The 19,109-nt window shown below is 47.6% G+C and overlaps 1 protein-coding gene across 2 annotated transcripts; it reads left to right on the top strand.

Moving 5' to 3' along the window:
• The first annotated feature begins 418 nt into the window (after window positions 1-418).
• mgab (MAX dimerization protein MGA b) lies at window positions 419-18,741 on the top strand. 2 transcript variants are annotated; one of them, XM_080514102.1, is made up of 21 exons: window positions 419-639; window positions 2,171-3,354; window positions 5,740-6,172; window positions 6,266-6,347; window positions 6,478-6,591; window positions 6,710-6,823; window positions 8,023-8,136; window positions 8,314-8,704; window positions 10,468-10,675; window positions 11,402-11,624; window positions 11,800-11,960; window positions 12,199-12,415; window positions 12,525-12,751; window positions 12,834-13,055; window positions 13,353-13,611; window positions 14,376-15,043; window positions 15,126-15,223; window positions 15,309-15,462; window positions 16,350-16,461; window positions 16,622-17,167; window positions 17,263-18,741. In XM_080514102.1, the coding sequence occupies exons 2-21, from the start codon at window positions 2,237-2,239 to the stop codon at window positions 18,024-18,026; spliced, it is 6,225 nt and encodes a 2,074-aa protein (XP_080370228.1). In that variant the 5' UTR covers window positions 419-639; window positions 2,171-2,236; the 3' UTR covers window positions 18,027-18,741. The 2 variants fall into 2 exon arrangements, with proteins under 2 accessions (XP_080370228.1, XP_080370227.1); XM_080514101.1 differs by having other exon boundaries at window positions 12,522-12,751.
• The last annotated feature ends 368 nt before the right edge of the window (window positions 18,742-19,109 follow it).

Below are 19,109 nucleotides of genomic sequence, written 5' to 3'. Positions count from 1 at the left end.
GTCACAGGCCGAAAGCACGGATGTGTGTGAGTGTGTGTGTGTGTGTGTGAGAGAGAGAGAGATAGAGAGAGAGAAGGGGGGTGAGCGAGGAGAGTGTGAGATCTACACACACACACTGGATTTTGATCGAAAGGGCTCGAGAAGTGCAGGAAACACACGGGGACGCGGTTGCGGGCGCTCAGCGTGGAGGAGCGCACGTGCGGGACATTTTCGCACAAACTTGCTCCAGAGTTGTTGGAACCTTCGCGCGGCGGACGGACGGACTCCCGCCCCCCAAAAAAACCCCCAAACAAACAAAACAAAACAAAACAAAAAAACAACCTCCGGGATGGTCGAGGACTCCCGCCTCCCTCGCGCCGGCGGCACGAGAATCACGCGCCATTGAGGAGGGGTGATATCGTGCATGCGCTTTGGCTGCTGCTGCTGCTGCTGGTGCTGGTGGTGGTGGTGCTGCTGCGTGCGCTCACGGGGCCGGTCGATGCTCGCGCGGCCTGGCGTGGCTCTTGGCCTCCATTTGCCACTCCGTGTTTACCTTCGAGGGGAGCCGCCGATGCGATCGCGACGCGCAACAGTTTGGAGTTTCAACCGCGAAGCCCGCTGTTGTGTCGCTCGCGCAGGAGAGGCCACGAGGCGCTCAAGGTGAGGCTTTTTTAAACGAAGGCTGCAACTTTTCCAAGTTTGGTGGAGAAGACGGCCTTCCTCTCTCTCTCTCTTCCTCTCTTCCTCTCTCTCTCCCTTTCTCTCTCTCTCTCCGCGGTGTGTGAGGAAGAAAGACCCGCGGGCCCAAACTACTCGGATCCCCACGTTGCTTCGTGTTTTAAAGAGGAAACAGTTGGAGCAGTGAAAAAAGAGAGAGAGAGGGGGATGGAGGTAAACATGCGGATCTGATGCCGCTTTAACACCTTTTTCACGCGGCCGCAGCAGCGTCGGTGTGAATTGATCTTGAGCAGGGGTCACGACATCAAACAACGATTCACACTTGTTATTTGTAAATATTATGTGTTTCCCCCCCCCTTCTTCTAACAACACAAGAGGAGGATTGCGACATCCAGCTTGGAGCGTCTTGCAGCCATGCTGCGTGACGCCAGGCTTCCTATTGGTCACTGTGTTTTTCACCAAGACAAAGTCCACACGTCTCACCCTACTAAGAAATTATTACACCCAGCTTTTGGAATAGTAGGATTACTATCTTAACTGTCCTTTTTTTAAAAAGTGTCATCAAAATATTCATTCATTCCAAGTTGTTTTTGGTTTCTATTATATTAGTCATTCTGCCTCAATTCCGTCACGTGAGAATATCCCGGGTGCGGACTTTATGTTCTCCCTGTGCATCCCTTAGTTTTCTTCAGGTACTTTAATCTCAATTGCTTATAAAATAAAGAGCTTTGTCATTGTGTTCATAATTCTTCCAAGCAGCTTATTTTTTTTGACTCGCTACCACTCCCAGTGGTACAAACTTGAACTGCAGGGTTGTTGGTTACCTTGCAGAGGTTTCTGCAGGGTTTTAAGATGATTTGTGACTTGTCTCAGTTGGAAACTGTGATTATTATTCTGTTCAGCGTCCAAGCTCGCTGTATTTAGACACGATTTATTCCACTAACCTCCTCAAGCCTTCAAATCTTTAATTTAGTTTGGAGGGAACGGATCTTTCAAGGATATTGTCGTGACGAGTCGTGTTGTTGCCCCCAATGAAATTCGAAATTGCATGAAAAGAAAAAAAAAAAAACCTTTCTGATTTGTATATTTAGAAAGATGCTCTCGAAGGTTTAATAATTTAATCCAGCTAGAAAATAATTTTTATCACTGACCTGCTTCCCTCATTCTAACCCCCGTGGATCCACTCCCAGCAGATCAGATCTCTAGACAGAGATGCTTGATACCGCGTCTGAATTCGTGTTTCACATTCCCTCACGTGGCCAAAGTCACCATTAGCTCCTCAAAGAACCACATATAGCCCACACTTGTAAATAAATGATATCCATTAGTGGCTAATTTATTTTTCAGGAGCGTGTGGCTTCTAATAAAATCTCTGTGTGGCGGTTATTGGTTTCTGCTCAACATAAAGAGCGGGTTGCGATACCTTCGTTTGTGAAGACTCAGCGAAACATATTTGTGTTTGTATCTTTCAGGTATTCCAGGTTAATGTAAAATTCTTTATTTCCTTCCTCAGGCGTCGGATGCGTCGCGACGTCCAAGGCCGTCGGTGACGTCTGCCCCTGACTCCGAGCCGCCATCCATGGAGGGGAACGTGGCAGCGCGAGACGAGGACGGCGCCTCGCCCGACGTCCCCTTTTCCGCGCCGCCTGCGTCCATCCCGTCTTCGGCTCCCCCCTTTCCGACCACCGCGAAGCCCAATTTCACCGCCGTGTACGTGGCGAGCGACGAGGTCTGCTCCGCCGTCTCCTCGCCCGCCGGAGGCAGCCCGGCCAAGCCGGCCGAGACGACGACGTGCGCCGCCGCCACCGCTCAGACCAGCGCGCCCACCTCACGCGTGGCGTCGGCCTCCGACTCCCCGGTGCACACGGGGACGGGCCTCGCCGACGCGCCGGAGACTCCGCCTTCCCCGTCTGCGTTGACGTCCCCCGAACCCGGCGGCCCGGACTCGGAGGACAAGCATTCCAGGGTGCTGACCTTCAACGGCGTGAGCGTCACCCTGGAGAACGACAGCGTCTGGAAGAAGTTCCACGGCTACGGCACGGAGATGATCCTCACCAAGCAGGGGCGCCGCATGTTCCCGTATTGCCGCTACCGCCTGTCGGGCCTCGACCCCCTGCGCAAGTACATCCTGGTCCTCTCCATCGTCCCGTGGGATCAGCACCGGTACCGCTGGAGCAAGAACCAGTGGGAGGCGAGCGGGCCGGCGGAGCGCCACTTCCAGGGTCTGGTCCGAATGTTCCCCCACGGCCACTCCCCCTGCCCCGGCTCCGACTGGATGAGCAACTTGGTGTCTTTCTACAAGCTCAAGCTCACCAATAACCTGCAAGACCGCGAGGACCACATCATCCTCACCTCCATGCACCGCTACATCCCCCGGCTGCACGTGATCCCGGTCCTGGAGGGGGACGGGCCCACGGCCGACCAGCCCGTGGTGATCGGGCCGGAGTGCATGACGTTCACTTTCCCGCAAACGGAGTTCATGGCCGTGACGACTTACCAGAACATCCGGATCACTCAGCTGAAAATCTGTTTCAACCCGTTCGCGAGGGGATTCCGGGACGACGGGAACAACCCCCGCCTGCAGAGGATCAGCCGAGGGCCCGAGGCGGAGACGGAGACAGAGATGGAGACGGAGACGGCGCCCGATGGAAAACCTGATGAAATCGCGACCAATGAGGAGAATGTCGTGGAACCGAGGTACGTTTGAATTCTCAGTTGGTGCGTATGATGCTGATTTTGTTCAAGAGTCTTTTTTTTTTTTCTCCTGATGATGATCTGTTATTACTAGTTAATATACGTGTGACTAAAATGAGTATAAATGCAAAAAGCACAAACTCAACTGTAGCTTATACTAATATAAGCATTCATATTTGCAGTTAGTGTCATTTCATTATCATTTCAGATTGTCAATCTTGCTTTAATAAAGTAATAACCGCCTGGCTCCTCAAGACATTACAGAAACTTACTGTAGAGCCTCTAATGAGACCATGCGATGTTTATTTCGTCCGCTTGAGCTGCTGTCACAGATTTATTTTGCTCAGATTCAATTTTTTTCATGTGGTTATACGCAGAATTCAAAGGCGAAATGCGTCAAACTCCACCGCGAACCTTCTGTAGGCCTGCACGAAGTCCTGCGCCCAAAATGAACGACTTGTTCACGCGAGCTCCAGATGCATTTGTTTTTTTGTGGTTTTCATTTGTTAAGAAGCTGCAGAACACGGTGAACATGCTGGAGACTGTAAACCATTAACCGCAAACATCTGAAAAGTTGTACTGTGTGTGAAGGTTCACAGTAGCCGTCTGGATCCCATGTGTTTTTATTTATTTTTTTGTTCATTTTAGAAAAATCCTTCAATGCAATGTTTATCTTTGGCTTCTTTTCGTTGCTTATCACTAAAAAGCTGGTATCCTTCAGAGCAAACTGCACATCGCTCGTGTGTATAACATAAAATTCACGCGCTCACTGTTGATAATAGCTAATTAACTACAGCACACATTTATTTAATTTGCGTACCACATGATTAAAAAGGGGTGGCCTCCAGTAAAACCACTTTGGCAGCTGGATCCTCCGCTTGCACTCAAAGGGGAGTTTCTAGATTACAATTTGCATCGGTCAAAAAAACAAAAACAAAAACGCGTGCACATTTCATTTCACTGTGCCCAGTCGCCACTGCGAGGTCGGTAAGCCTCAGCTGGCAGTCGCTGTGTCAGAACCATCTGTGAATTAGTTCGTCCAGCTCTGGATCTCCTGCTTTAAGCCCACGATTAGCTTTTCTTCCTCACAATAACCGTTTCTCGCCTTTTTGCCAGCCCAGTCAGAGAAGAGTTATCCGTGTCGAGCTGCATGTTTGATCATTTCTCCTTGTTGTGATTGTAAATTGTTTAGCTTTTTCGTCCGATGGTGATAGAGGGTTGTTGTTATTTTTAGTTTGTATTGTAGCTGAGACATCTAGTTATAGTATTTCGGAGATGTGTGTCACTCTTCTGAGACATTATATTATGCCAAACTGCTTCCAGCAGCAGTGAAGTGTCGTCTTTATCACGTGACCAAATCACTTGTCTAATTTCACATTTGTTGTATTAAAGGTACGTCCATAATAATTTCAGCATATACAAAGAGGTTTACTTGATGAATGAATATGATGACTATGTAATCCTATTATACCTATTTTTATTAAGCAAACCCTGCAACAAAGTTTTTACTTCCAAGAAATTCAGTTTTGTATGTTTTTTATTCCAATATTGGCTGCAGTTAAAACATTTTGACAATTTTCTTTAATGCTGCTTCAATCACGTAATTTATATTATGTAAATAATAGTGCTGTCAAATGATCACTTTTTTTCTTTTTTACTAATTCAACAGTTTCCTAGAATTTTTCACGATGAAACTTAAAACTGAAGCTTGTAATGCAGATTTTTTTCATGTGAAACCATGGAATCAATGTAGACTCAACACACCAGAAAGAATATTTACATTCAAAGACTATTTTGTAATTTCCTTTTAGCTTTGAGGGAATGCCGTTTCTCCAAGTTTAGCAAATAAATAAATATATTGATTAATTAATAAAAAAAAAAAAACATCCGCACGTACGCAAACACATACAGGAGGGAAGGAGAAATTAATATTTTACCTTCCCGTGTTTCCTCCAGCGTTTGCAGTTTGGCTGCTGGTCAGCCAACATGGCAACCTGCTGTTTTACTGCAGAATTGCCTCTGTGGGCCTTAAATTCGTCTTCACACAGCGTACAAATTACTTTCACTTCCTCTCAACAGCCGTTTTGAAGTGAAACTTTCTGCCTTAATATATTATAACCATGGTTGCTCGGTATCCTGCTGCTCGGTAGCCAGGGTGCTGCACCTGCGGCTGTAAGGGAGTTAAAACAAAACAAAAAAAAAGGGTAAATAAAATTGCAAGTTGTTTTATTGGCTTTATTACAGTGAAAACGGACACATTTATAACATGAACTGTCGTTATTTCATGAGTCTTCAAAGACATGTACTTATTTGATGTATTTCATGAGTAAAAATACTATAGTCACATGTAAGTGCATCACAAATTTAACAACCCTTCCTGTTCTGCAGAATGAACAGTTGCAGTGACTCTCCCTCAAACTCGCAAGAAACCCGACTGGTGCCCATCATGTCCAACGCGTCGAGTAAAAACGAGCCCTACACCCCCTGCATGCACGGCAGGTATGCTCTCGGCGAGCTCGTCCTCGTGGACAAACGTCCACCAGTTGAGCAGAAGGACGCCGACGCCGACGCCACCACCCCAGAGCCGCAGCGGGGCTCTGAAGCGTGGACGTCGCCCGGATCCGAGGCTCCCGCGTCCACGCTGGAGACGTCGCCCGGGTCCCGCAAGAGGAAGAGGAAGATTAACAGGCGCTGGGCGAATCTCCAGCCGAGAGAGCGTAAACTCTGCCTCCCGGCCCCCCACAACTCGTCGTCGAACACGTCTGTGCAGCCGGAGACGGACGACGTCGAGGGCCTGCTGTTTGTGTCGTTTACCTCAAAGGTGAAACGCCGTAGATGTTAATAGCTGTGTGGAGTTTTCAGCAAAACATTTGTGTGTGAAATCTTATCGACTCGGTTGCTGCCGTCGTGACAGGAGGCCCTGGAGGTGCACATCAAGGACAAGCCAGCTGCTAACTCGCCACCGCCAGCTCCGGGTTCGCCGTCGAGGGAAACCAGTAAGCGGCGCTGGCGTTTCTCGTCGAGTCGGAACGACACCGGCGCCACACGAGCCTCGGATTTTCCTCGAGGCTCGTGCTCTGCGTTTGACTTTCTTACTCACGTGCAAATGTTTTCCCGGCCTTTCAGCGGAGGTGACGCCCGAGACCGACGGCGAGAAGATCGCCCGCCTGCAGCCTGTCCTGCTGACGGACCTCCGAGTTCTCCGACACAGACAGGTCATCCACCCCGTGCTGCAGGAGGGTGAGGGCTCGTAGCCGCAGGGAGACGTCCCGCCAGTCGAGCAGGCCGAGCAGAGTGAACTCACGACAACCCGTTTTCTCTTCTTTCTTTCTTTTTTTTTTTTACCTGTTTTCTTTAGTGGGCTTGAAGCTGAGCTCTCTCGACCTCGCCAAGTCCATCGACCTGCAGTATCTGGGAGTTGCTCTGCCGCTGCCTCCGCCAAGCCGCTCAGAAGAAAACCTTTCTGCTCGTAGTAAGTCGGCCTTTGTTTGAAAATAGCACCTCGTCTGACTTATCGATGCACAGATTTGATATTTTAGCTATACCGTCTGGCATGTGATCGCTATTCATTAAGGTTGGATCTAGTGGCAGACTCTTTGTTTACACAACAGGGATTGGTGGGGAACGGCATTGTGACGACGACGACGGTCACTGCTCACACACACAACCAGCAGCAAAACTGAAAACACTGTAGATTGCATGTCAAAGTCCAGGGGTGCTGTTAAAGTCTAAAACGTGAACCGCACAAGTCGTATTCTGGTATATGGCATTATTTTGTTGATCAGCTTGCACATGCAAAAAAAATTAATAAATCATAGCCCATCTTTATTATACAGATGATGCACATTCCTTATTTAGAAAATAATTATAGTGATATTTGTCATTTTACTCATATTGGTACAAATGTGTGTCGTTACCATAACTGCTTGACTGATCTAAAAGGAAAAGAGTGAATAAAACTGAGAAATAGAATAGTCATCTAGTGCCTCACTCAAACCACCCAGTCGCCAGCATGTCACACATTAATAACATGAGCTGATCAGAAATCTGAAATGTAGTAAAAAATGTACAAGCTTTTGGAAATATAAATAAGTCATCCTGGAAAAATCTAAATGAATCTAGTGCTCGTCCTTATAGATTAGTCAAACACTGTGGTGAACTTGCACAACTTGAGTCCTTTATTACATCCATCTCAGTGGAATCGGCCTCCTCGTTCTATATTTAGATGATTCGGTGATGAATTAACAACAGGCGTCGTAGGAACTGCCTGCTTCCTATTCGCCTCGCGTCACCCTGAGAAGCGCTGTATTTTCAAAACTTGTCGAAACACAGCAGCTCCGACAAGTGAGCTCAGAATAACACGAGGGATTAAAATAGTTTCAAATGTCTTCTTGCTTTGATTCAATTCTTGACGTGAACTAAACATTGTTCAATCATGTGAGGTAGAGGTAATAGAGGCTCTGCAGTTGTGAAAGCGAAACGTCCCCACTGTAGTGACAGGAAACTCTTAATCAACCCCTTAATTGATTGAATCTTTCATTTACCAATAGGTTCCTTGTGTTTTTTTTTAAGCTCACGTACTTCAACCATCTCAATGTCGACTGTGCAGATTCCCTTTCTCGGTTTCGTACTCATTTATAGAAGTTGATAACGGTGCGTTGTCCTCCACAGGTAAGGGATTACCCTTCATCTCCCGGACGGGGAAGACGAGCGACATGACAAAAATCAAAGGCTGGAAAACCAAGTTCATGACGAGCAGTGAAGCCTCTTCGTCGAACTGCGAAGGTAACGCTGCTTTGGCGGCCGTGTCTCGGTTTGTCTTCTGCCAAGATTACTGTAGTCTTTGTAATTAAAAGATTAACTGAACTGAAACCAGCTGATTGCGCTTGTGTCTGATTTATGATTCCTCCCCAGCCGATTAAAGTCTCTTTTTTTATTTATTTATATTCTCTCTCCGGAAAGGATTACAAAGGAATCTCTCCGCCTTCTGCAGCAACATGTTGGATGAGTATCTGGAAAGCGAGGCTCGGCAGATCACGGAGCGCGCCGACGCCTTCTGCACCGACGCCTTCTCCGCCCACTCGGAGGGCTTGGTGACCTATCAGCTGCCCGCCAAGAGCGCCAGCTACGTGAAAACCCTGGACAGCGCGCTGAGGCACCGCGACGCCGCCTCCAAGTCGCCGGCGAAGGCCGACAGGCCTTGCCCGCTTTCCCACAAGCCGCTGCTCTACGCCGCCCTCACGTCGCCGCCGCCGCCGCTGCCGCTGGACGGACCCGCGAACGCCGGGAAGGCAAAGGCTTGTCTGGAATACGCGTCCGAATCCTCACACAACTTCAGTGATTCTCCACCACGGTAAGGACGGAAGCCGTCGTCCTCTTTAGTCCCAGTTTGAGCTTCAATGGGCTGTTTTGGCACATTTAGGGCTGTTGTTGTGTTTTCATCTTAGGTTCATTTGATTGTAAGTTAATTGTCTTTGCAATCTATTGTATTGAGCTTTATTCAACATTTTAATTAGCCATAGAAACAAAAAAAAAAAAAAGTAAAACAGTTGAAATTTTCTCGTTTATTTTAATTGCCGCAATCGAGTGTTTGACCTAATAGCACAGCGACCGCTTCAGTATTTAATTTCTCGATTGAACAGAAAGGCTTGCTGGGATCAGGAGTGAGCAAAAGCAGATTGAAGGTTGAAGACTTGGAAGGAATCACTGGAACTTGTTAGAACACTGAGAAGCCATTTCATCCATTGAAAGACATTAAGACAAACATCGGCGCACGCCAAAGTGTGCCAAAGAGCAATTTTACACTGAAATTATTTGGCTTTCAAGGCTGCGGGAGGTGTGTGTCGCTTCAACGGAGAGACGGTAGTTCACAGCAACGCACTGCTTCTGCATATCATTTGCATATGGCGGATGAATAAGGCTTAATGTCAATTATTAAGTACTCCTATCGGTGTCAGCAAGTAGCTAAAGGTCAGTACTTGTATGCGCACTCGTCTATTAAACAAGTGGTATCGGTGCATCACTAATCCTAACGGTAAGGTACAGAGGAGGGAGCATCATGGTTCTGGGCTGCTTTACTGCACTCTGGACTTGGATTCAGGTCTGGAGCCACAGTTTCACTCGCATGAGAGTTCCAAATGATGAGGATGAGCTAAGAAAGACGTTCTTCTGATGCTGAGCGGCTCTGATCCGTATCGACTAGATTAACTTGGTTAAAGTTTCTCTACCAGCACTTGCATGTTCGAAGAAACGACTCCCGAGTAACAAGACAGGACAAAAATCCGGTGTGACGGGTTTGAATCTGGGCTTTAATGAGGAGAAAACTCGTCTGAACAGCCGTTCGGAGACGCCGTTTGAAAGTAAAAGCCGAGACGTTACAGTCGGGATTTTCCCGAAGACGCGTTTGAGGGCAGAGAGGCTAAAGTGTTTCCGTCTCGGGGTGGACAGACTGTCAGGAGGGCAGAGGAGAGAAGCAGAGGAAGACACGGGTGTGCTGGAGGGTTTTTTTTTTCTTCCTTTTAATGTTTCCAGGAGTTCAGTGAGGTACGAGGGAGCAGGATTATGGGGGGGGATTTGAAAGTGACGAGCAGGATTTGAAAGTCGATGTGGGAATGGACTGAGAGCCAGTGAAGCTGTTTCAGGACAGAGGTTGTGGAGAGGTGAAGTCGTGAAGACATTTGTGTCCTACATCAGATAAGAGACGGGAATAAGATAGTGGACATGTAATTTTCTTTATAAATGCATCATTATATTGCATATTTATTTTTGTGTCGTACAGTTAGGCACTTGGTGTTTGTCTATTATATTAGATCTCCAATCAATTCAGAAAAACAGGAAATTCTAAAGGTTTGGCACTGAATTTCCGAACTGCGGCGTCCAAACCTGCTAAGATTAATTGGAGTAATGAATTATTAGTACTTTTGTCAGCAGTGGCGCAATTTGGTCTTTGAAACACGCAAACATTTGACATCATCTCGGAATCATTGTGTTGTTTCGTAACAGTCCTTTTCCATCATTTCAATCAAACCGAGGCAACAATCTTGGCGTTACACCGTCGGTATAGCCTGGCGCCTCGTCAGATGGTAAATGACAGACGCTCATCTTTTCCTCCCTCAGGTCGTCTTCATGCCCGGCGTTCAGTTGGAAGCCAGCAGCGGGTTTCATTGCGCGCCGCAAGACGCTGTCGCCCAGGCTTTTCGGACTCACCAAGGTCCAGCGCCGCCTGTCGGAGATGGAAATGGAGGCGTTGAAGCAAGGCCTGAGCAGAACGTGCCTGACTCCGGACAGGCGGTGGGTGGCTCTGTCCGCGTTGGTGACGAAGCAGGTAGGAGTTGCTCGTCTGCAGCGCGATCCGGCTTTTCCATTTGGCTCGGCGTGTCAAAGAGTCCAGCGCCTATCAGACGCTGACGAGGCATTAAACACTAAACCGCCACAGAATATCACACATTCTCAACTCTTCCTTTTTCAGAGAGTGTAAAGAAAATAAAAGTGTGGACTCAGATGGCACGGCAGTTTTAAAAAATCATGTGGTGAAAGACTAGAACCCTTTTATTTTTTTGCCTTCATGCAGATTGTAATGGATAATCGTGCATTTCTAAATTCGTCTGCATTGCTCCTCAGACGACAGGCGCCTGTTCAGCTCAAATTTGTGGCACACGACACCGGGTCGGGTCACACTTTGTGGAACGGGTTGAAATATATCGACGCATAAATTCGCGAGTCAAAATAAGCGGGATGCTGGCGGGCGGGTAACTGATGAGAGAACACACACACACAAAAAAAAAAAAAATCAAGTTGTTTCTATTTCTTAAACTAATTAATCACAGGAAGTCTTTACCTCGTTTTGTTTCCCCAGCTTTGTGGGCGCGAAAATCTTTTCTCCACACTAGTCACATCCGTGTTGCGTTGTTGAGGCTTCAGAGGATCAGATCAATTTAAAAATGCTCAAATCAGCCCTGATTTGATAAGGATATCCTAATAATGAGTAAGAATCTAACCTCTAGTGTTCTCGATTCCAACGGCCGTCCTTCTCCCTCCTCTCGTCGATCAGACGGAACCCGGTCCGGTGGCGAAAGTGCCTCTGAAGAAACCGTCTGTAGGATCAAACTGTGAGGAAGCCCACTGCCGCCTGGGCTGCGTGTGTCCCGGCGAGGAGCTTCTGATGGCCCACTGCCGAAACCCCGGATGCATGTTGGACTGCTCCTGTTCACCAAGCGACACGGCCGGGCAAATTACCGAGGGAGGAAGCCAACAACACACCAGCCCCGTTTCCCGTAAGGTCCAACTTTTGCTGTTCATAAGCTTTTACTTGCAGTTCAAAACCCTCTTTAAAAGTTTATCTTAATTGAAATCTACCCCCCCCCCCCCCCCCACCGCTTTTTTTTTTTTAATGTTTGCATAAAACTCCGTCACTTTCAAGTGTTAATGAGTTGTTTTTATCCCCTCCAGCTGTAAATGCTGTGGAACATGTGGCCCGGCCTCGCCCAGGCTCCCATAATCACACACTGTGGAACCACAACATCCAGGATGAGGATCCAGAGCCACTTTTCACCCCTCAGTGTTCTTCAAGCGTCCTAACATGCAGCCAGGAAACTCCTCAAACACGGCCGGTAAAGTCTAATTGTTTTTTTTAAGTTTTACTTAATCGCAGTTTTTTGGGGATTTATGGACAATTCAGGTTGCAAATTTTTATTAAATTAGTGTAACGTGTACTCAATTGATGGAAAATGATTAAAAAACGATGTATTGTTTAGTCTATTTACTGTGTGGTGTCGTTCAGCTGTAAGCAGTTTGTATTTTTTTAAACAGAATTTCTTTATTTACAATGAAAAATAATCCCGATTGCAGATACAAGAACACGACAAGGATCCGGTCGATAACTATTTTGAGAGCTTGATGACGTGTGCTCGTGTCAGAGGCGTCGGCCCAAGGCCCCCTCGCCAAGTCCACACGCAGCCACCGACCGATGCAGTTTGTGAACCAAATACCAGCAGCGCGACCCAGGCGAAGAAAACGCCGGACGTTCAGGCCGGGAACGACACCAGACCCGCGCTCACAACACAAGGTAGACAAAAAATGAGCGTACGCTTCGGTTTTGTCACCCACTTGTAATTATTCATGATTTTGGTTTTTTTTGCCGCGTGTCATTAATGAGGTTTTCTGTCCCCTAGAAGAGAAGGCTGCCCAGAGAAACCCATTCAACGAAAAAGACGCAAAGAAACAGATTCAGATCCAGTCCCTGTGTCCGTGGCAGAAAGACCGCAAGTTGATCCTGCAGGAGTTGTGCACACGCATGAGCCAGGATCGACTCTCCAAGCGTTTCCACGTCGGACCTTACTGCATCAACCCCATCGACAAGATCTGCATGCGAAAGCCCAGCGGCGCCATCGTCAGCTACAGGGTGCGTCTCTCTTTGTCTTTCAGGATCTCCTTTTCATCGCCGTGACCTTTTATTTAAGTGACAATCCCGTTTGTTCTTGTAGCTACAAATCGGTGTTCGGTCGAATGACAGCAGCGACGAGGACGACGAGGAGGAATTTGCCGTCAGTGAAGCGGAAGAGGAAGAGGAAGAGGAACAGGAAGACGACAGTGTTGAAGAGCCCGAGAGGTTCTTGGGTGTGACGCCCTTCCTGGGTGGGGTGTTGCCTGCCGGAAGAATGAGAGTCAGGAGGAAATCTCCCGCATGCCAACAGGGACTTGTACAGGTCAGGGCTTTGTTACCAACATTTCTTCTCTTGTAGCTCTATGCATTCTGGTAAAACGACAAAATATTTGTGAAGCTTTACGGCATAATCTTAAGTGCGTTGCCATCAAACGCATATTTAATGACCAAGACAAATTCATATTGAGATTCGCTGCGAACCAATATCCTACAAAGTCTTATTAACTCGTCTCAAATGATCACAGAATTTATTTAGAAAAACCGGTAATCATTCTGTTCCGAACGTGAAAAACATTTTTGCTTTATCGCTTGATTGCATGAGGGTTTTGTTCTCCTACAGGTCAATGGGAAACACTACAATCACGCCAAGCTGATGCTTGGGAGCGTCGGATCTCTGCACCCAGCCAACCGCCTCGCGGCCTTCGTCACCGGCCGGCTGAAAATACCGAAGATACTCCAGAAAATCAACCAGAAAACTGTCTCCACACACCAAACTGCCGCTGTCAAAAGCCTTCACAATAAAGCTGCTGGCCCAGTGATTTGTCACGTTATACCTGCGAGACACACCTTGGCCCCGAAGACGCCGGTGCAGCCACTCGGTGAGACGTGTTTGTGTCTTTTCTGGATTACGACGTTCATGATCGCACCTTCATCGACCAAGATATTTGTGATCTAAACAAATACAGGCCGCTGTTGCTTAAAAATCATCAGGGAAGTTACTTAAGTTTGTCAATACGTAGACCAGAGGTCTGCAAGCTGATGCTCTGCAGCAACGACTCTATGAGGCTTCCAGAAAAATTTGTCAATTAACATTTTTGCTTTGTTTTTCAAAAATGGTCGAATCTCCTGACTAAAAATGGATCATGAAGGCAAAACAGCCAGGATTGCTAAAAACAGATGAAATGGGTAAAACTACAAATGAAAAAAACACAATTTAAATAATAAAATCACGCAAGACAGTCAAAAACACCTTGCAAACTGCTCATATAGCTAAAATGTAACCATAAGAAAAAGCACAGCTGCAATAAAAAGCTAGAATGGCTAAAAGAGCCAAGACAAGAAAAATCCATGAAAAAGGGACCGAAAATTGCTAAATATAAAATAAATAGTAACATAAATTAAATCAAAATTTTAACTGTTGAATGCCATGAGTGCATTTTTTTCTTCATTTAAGATCATTAGCATGCTTTGCAGCTCCAGTCAAATTTTATTTGGTGGAAAAATCACAAAAACTTAACATTTTAGACTTAGAGCCTCATAATAGTCACAGATGATTTGAAGATAGCCATGGTCGTAATCAATTACAGCGATGTAAAAGGACGTCGTTGCCTCGTCTCACTTTGCCCTGCATTTGTCTCTTTAGGTCAATTAATTCAGCCCGACCTTGCGGTGAAACAACCGACCGCCCCTTCGCAGGATTCACGAGTCCCCACGTTGGTCTCAAGCCAGCCGCAATCGTCCGGCGCCGTTCAGAGCGGCTCCACGCCCTCGCCCGTCTCCCTCACCGTCTCCCCGTCGCTCAAAAGCCCCAGCTTCCTGGACGAGAGTGGAACTTATTCATTCAGGATCTGTCCCCCCTCCAGCGCCGGGACTCAGAGCCTCCGCGGCGTCTCCCTGCCCGGAGGCTTCACCCTCATTCAGCTCCCGAAGCACCGGGCCGAAGGAGCGGCGCCGCGACCCGCACCTCCGGCCACCGCCCCGCCGCCCGCGAAGAAGTTTAGCCAGCTCGCGTCGGGGTGGCTCAACGCCAAGACTCAGGATAAAATCAGGAGCCTGTTGAGCAGCAAGTCGGAGCCTCGTTTCTCCCCCGAGGCGGTTCGCGGCGAGCCGATCCTGTCAGAGGACCAACCGATCCCGTCGGAGGACGAGCCGATCCCGTCGGAGGACGAGCCGATCCCGTCGGAGGACGAGTCGATCCCGTCGGAGGGCGACGACATCGGCGAGGCAGACGGACTGGCAGAATCACACCCGAACAGCCCCTCGGAAGACTTGAGCTCCGACTCCTCCGATTACTCCGACTGCGACGAAATTGTGAGTTGGAAGATGGCGTTCTATCGAGTTGCACGTCGTGGCTGCGGCCGTCGCTTCGTTTTCATGCCGAATGTCGTTTCAGGAGGACCCTGTGGACGTGGAAACTGTGGAAGAGGAAAGACAATCAAAAGCGATCGCTGAAATGAGGGAAACTGCTGTGAAGAACTTTGAGCCTCCAGGGTACTGCGCAAAAAAAACTAAAAAGTAGACATGTGAAACTTTTTTTTTTTTTTTTTTTTACATTTTCTTGTTCTCATTTATCCAGTAATAGGTGCGTGGAAGAGCCAGAAAAATACAGGCGAAAGAACCATACGGTGGTGGAAAGAGCCCGGCGACATGAGCAGCGCATGCTCTTCAACAAACTGGCCACCGTCCTTCGAAGTGACCCCAGAGCCCCCAGACTGACCCTTCTTGTACAGGTCGGCGCATTTCTGGCTGTGGTCAAATGTCAACGCAGTAGAAATTTGTGTTTTTTTAATGGGTGAATGTGAAATAACATAAACCTACAACAGACACGAAGATGTGTTTGCAGGGAATCACATTCTAGATCGCATTGCCTTTAAAAAAAAATGTAAGTGTCAAGTCTCACATGTTCATTTCCAAATGGATGAATGGTTTTTCAGTTTGAAATCTAAACGGATCTTGTTCAGTGTTCTCTGTCGGTGCGGTGTGGTGTGATCAGAAGGGATTCGCATTGGAAGCTCCGTCCCTGACATTAGAGTTTCATTCAGGAGTCGGGGGGGAAAACCTCCTTTCTTCACTGAAGCGCGTCATCCCTCTTTCTCATAGAGGCCCCTTCGCTTTATTAATTCATAAGAGCAAAAACCTGTTCACCATCCATCCATCTTTGACACCGCTTTCCGCTGCGGTTGGAAATGGGAGTACATGGAGAAAACCCGTGCACATACAGAGAGAAATTTAAAAAAAATGTATTTCGAAAAGATATTCTTATTATGCATTTCACTGTATTTAAAGTCAACTTTACAGAAAATGAACTGTCCATGTTACATGGTGGTGTAATGGTTGGTGCTGCAAAGTGAGAATTTTCCCACTTCCAGACTTGTCGGGTTTTTTTTCAATGTAGGATTTGTGCATTTAAATTTCCTGCCAGTACTCCACAAACAGGTCACTGTAAAATGTCTCCATGCATTTGTCCAGTGGGGCAACCCTCAGTTTTTCTCATTGCAAACTGGGATTAACTCTAGCCACCTCTTATTTTGAAACTGGATAGTGGCAAAAGAAGATGAATGGATGTTTTCCCCCCCACCATTAGAAATCACATTGTGACTGTGCTCATCGTCTCCAGGCTTGGGAAGAAATCCGAAATCTGACGAGGGTCTCTGAACTTCTGAAGCAGAAAAAGGAGACGCTGGCTGTGAGGCAGTACGCGTATCTACAAAAGCTTTCTTTATTGTCAGGTAGGTACGATTGTCTGAACGATGAAGGGTGCAAACACGCTCCTGGGGTTGGGCTGTAAATTGTTCATTACTAGGAGCCTGGCATGTTTAAAACGCCATCAAATTCCATGAGTCAAAATGTTTACTGGCACTTGTGTGATTTGGCTTCTTTACTTTTTAGGCAAGTCTGAGGCCCAGATTAAAAACAAGCTGACGGAGATCTGCGCACGACAGAAAATGGAGAAGATTTCCAACGAGAGGTTCTTCTCCAATCTCCTACATTCCAGAGCCGCACAGCTGGAAAACACTGCTTCCCGGTCAGGCCCCAAGCCTTCAGGAGACGACATACCCATTATCCCAGCCCATAACAACATACGCAAGATGTTGTTTATGCTTCAGCCTCACCTGCACAAAGCGCTGACAGACTCCTATGGAAGGGGAAACGCGCCCGAGCCGGGTGAAGTTGTGGATTCTTTCCAGGTCGGAGAACATCGATCAAAACCGGAACACAGGCTGGAGCCGCCTCGAGAGACTTTGGGGAACGCGACCGTGGCCGAAACCCTCAAACGGCTTCGAGGCCAAGCGGATGAAGCTTCTACTCAGTCCTCTTTGTCTTCAGTGAAACCAGACAACTCCTCCCCCCGACAAGGCTCTGCAGTACCGGTTACTCTCCCTCTGATTCGCTCCAGGACCGGCAGAATCATCCTTCCTTCGTGTCTAAAGCCGTGTAAGCCGACACGTCACTGACAAGCACTGTGTTTCACAACTCCTTGGGTTTTCGGTGCGCTCTGTTGACCCTGCTTCCTTTTCATGTCTCCGCAGTGGGAAACGGCTTCTACACGCTCATGGTCATGAAACCCAAGGACAAAGAAGAGGCAGGCGCTTCAGCCCAACCTGTAGCTGTGGAGCGTGAACCTGGCGGCGCGTCAGACGACAAAGCGACACGTTCAGATTTGAATCCGGAGCCTTCAGGTACATCAAACGCTCCGTCTGAACCCGCCGTCCCCATCCAATCGCCGCCGGCGCCTTCAAAGGCCCCAGAAGCTGAGCCGAAAAGCAAAAGGCTGCTCACTGACACGGATATGAAGGAAATTCTTGCCGCCACCCGTCTGACTTTTAATCAGTTGCCTGCAAACGTCCAGATCTCTGTCAAACGTGGCGTGGGCCGCCCGGCGACGCGCCCGGCAACGCACCCGGCTGAAGTGAAAGCTGCGCGCCGTCCTCAACCCATACTAATTAAGCAACCGGGGAAGACTGAGAAACGGGCAGACGGGGACAGCGATGATGCAGAAACCCCCGCGCCGGCCAAACGCAGAAGGAGGCCCGTGAAAAGGCCGTGGGAAGAACCTCCGGCAGCTCCCGCCAAGAGACCAGTGGGTCGTCCGCCGAAATACAAACGAGACGACCCCAAAAGTTCTCGCTACAGCTTCAGGAGCCCCCACAGGAGCCCCCAGGCCGCCGGCGGAGCTCCCAACGCCTCGCGGCCGCTGACGCGCGGCGCCTTAGGGAAGGACTTCCCCAGCGCAAAGAAACGCTCCTGGATCGACATGGAAAAGGAACTGGAGTCCGACGTCGAGTCCGAGTAGGCCCCGGTATCGTCGCGTCGTCACTCCACCTCACGTAGTCTCACACTGAAAGCTCACACCTGCCTGAGGCGGCGGTGGCGTCCGTACAAGAGCGACTCGTCGGCGTAAAAGTGACGTGGCGGACGCCACCGAAAGCTCTTCACCAAACGTGCCTCTATGAAAAGCCAAAGGACCAGGGGCACTGGTTAATGCTGCTCTTTTATCTGCACAGAACCCAAATGAATCTCCTTCCTCTGAACACACAGTGGCATTGAATGTATGAATGAAGTGTTTTGATGTTCTCTGAAGATGGACAGATCCTCCATTAATGTTAATAATGTTCAAGTTTGCGATGAGATGTTAAAATGTATCCCGATTCTGTTGAAGATTTTCAGAGACTGTTCAGGGTTCGAGAGTTGAGCCTTTGCAGTGTGAATGTTAGCTGAACACACTGCGTCGGTCTATCTTTCTGTGGGTTTCTTGGTTTATGTTACTAACTCAGAGGAAATCATTTATAGTTGCACTTTATGCTAGAATTCACACACGATACCTTGGTATTTCCCGTAGCCCAAGTAGTCATGAGGTACAGTAATCTTGTAGCGTTAATCTCAAAACGAATAATTTTAAATCCAATGTCTCAATCACAATAAAAATGAATTATGTTTTGCGTTTTACTTTATCTTTTTTGTATCTATAAAATATCCCCCCTTTTCCTGTTCTTAGTGGATCGTTTGGAAATGCTGTTTGTTGCCATTTTACATGTAAATGGAATAAAAACTAAGCGAATATGAGCTTTATTTTGAAGTGTGATTGTGAAGGTTTTCTATTTCACTTAAAACTATGTTCACATTCAATTAAAAAAACAAAGATGCAATATATATCACCAAGACATTTTGCTATGTAGTCCGAGCAAAGAAAAGTATATAATTTTTAAAAGACCGTTCATGTACATGGGGAGTTCGTACACATCATTTCCATTTTCCATTTCAAGTCACAAGATCCAACAGGATGGACATGAATAAATCGTTCGTCAAAATAAAAGAGGAATGGAGCGACAATGTGAAATCTGAAACAATGGTGCAGTGGTATCTCATTTTAATATAA

The sequence above is a fragment of the Blennius ocellaris genome (assembly GCF_963422515.1).
Source record: "Blennius ocellaris genome assembly, chromosome: 18".
NCBI lineage: Eukaryota > Metazoa > Chordata > Actinopteri > Blenniiformes > Blenniidae > Blennius > Blennius ocellaris.
Note: the sequence above shows the minus strand (reverse complement) of the source record. Positions and strands in the feature narration are given on the sequence as shown.

What these genes read in the sequence shown, in the direction of transcription:
- mgab (XM_080514101.1), top strand. Translation starts at nt 2,237, where the DNA reads ATGGAGGGGAACGTGGCAGCGCGAGACGAGGACGGCGCCTCGCCCGAC. An exon ending in TTCGCCGTCGAGGGAAACCA is followed by an intron (nt 6,348 to 6,477) that starts GTAAGCGGCGCT and finishes CCGGCCTTTCAG; the next exon opens with CGGAGGTGACGCCCGAGACC. An exon ending in AAAGCTTTCTTTATTGTCAG is followed by an intron (nt 16,462 to 16,621) that starts GTAGGTACGATT and finishes TTTACTTTTTAG; the next exon opens with GCAAGTCTGAGGCCCAGATT.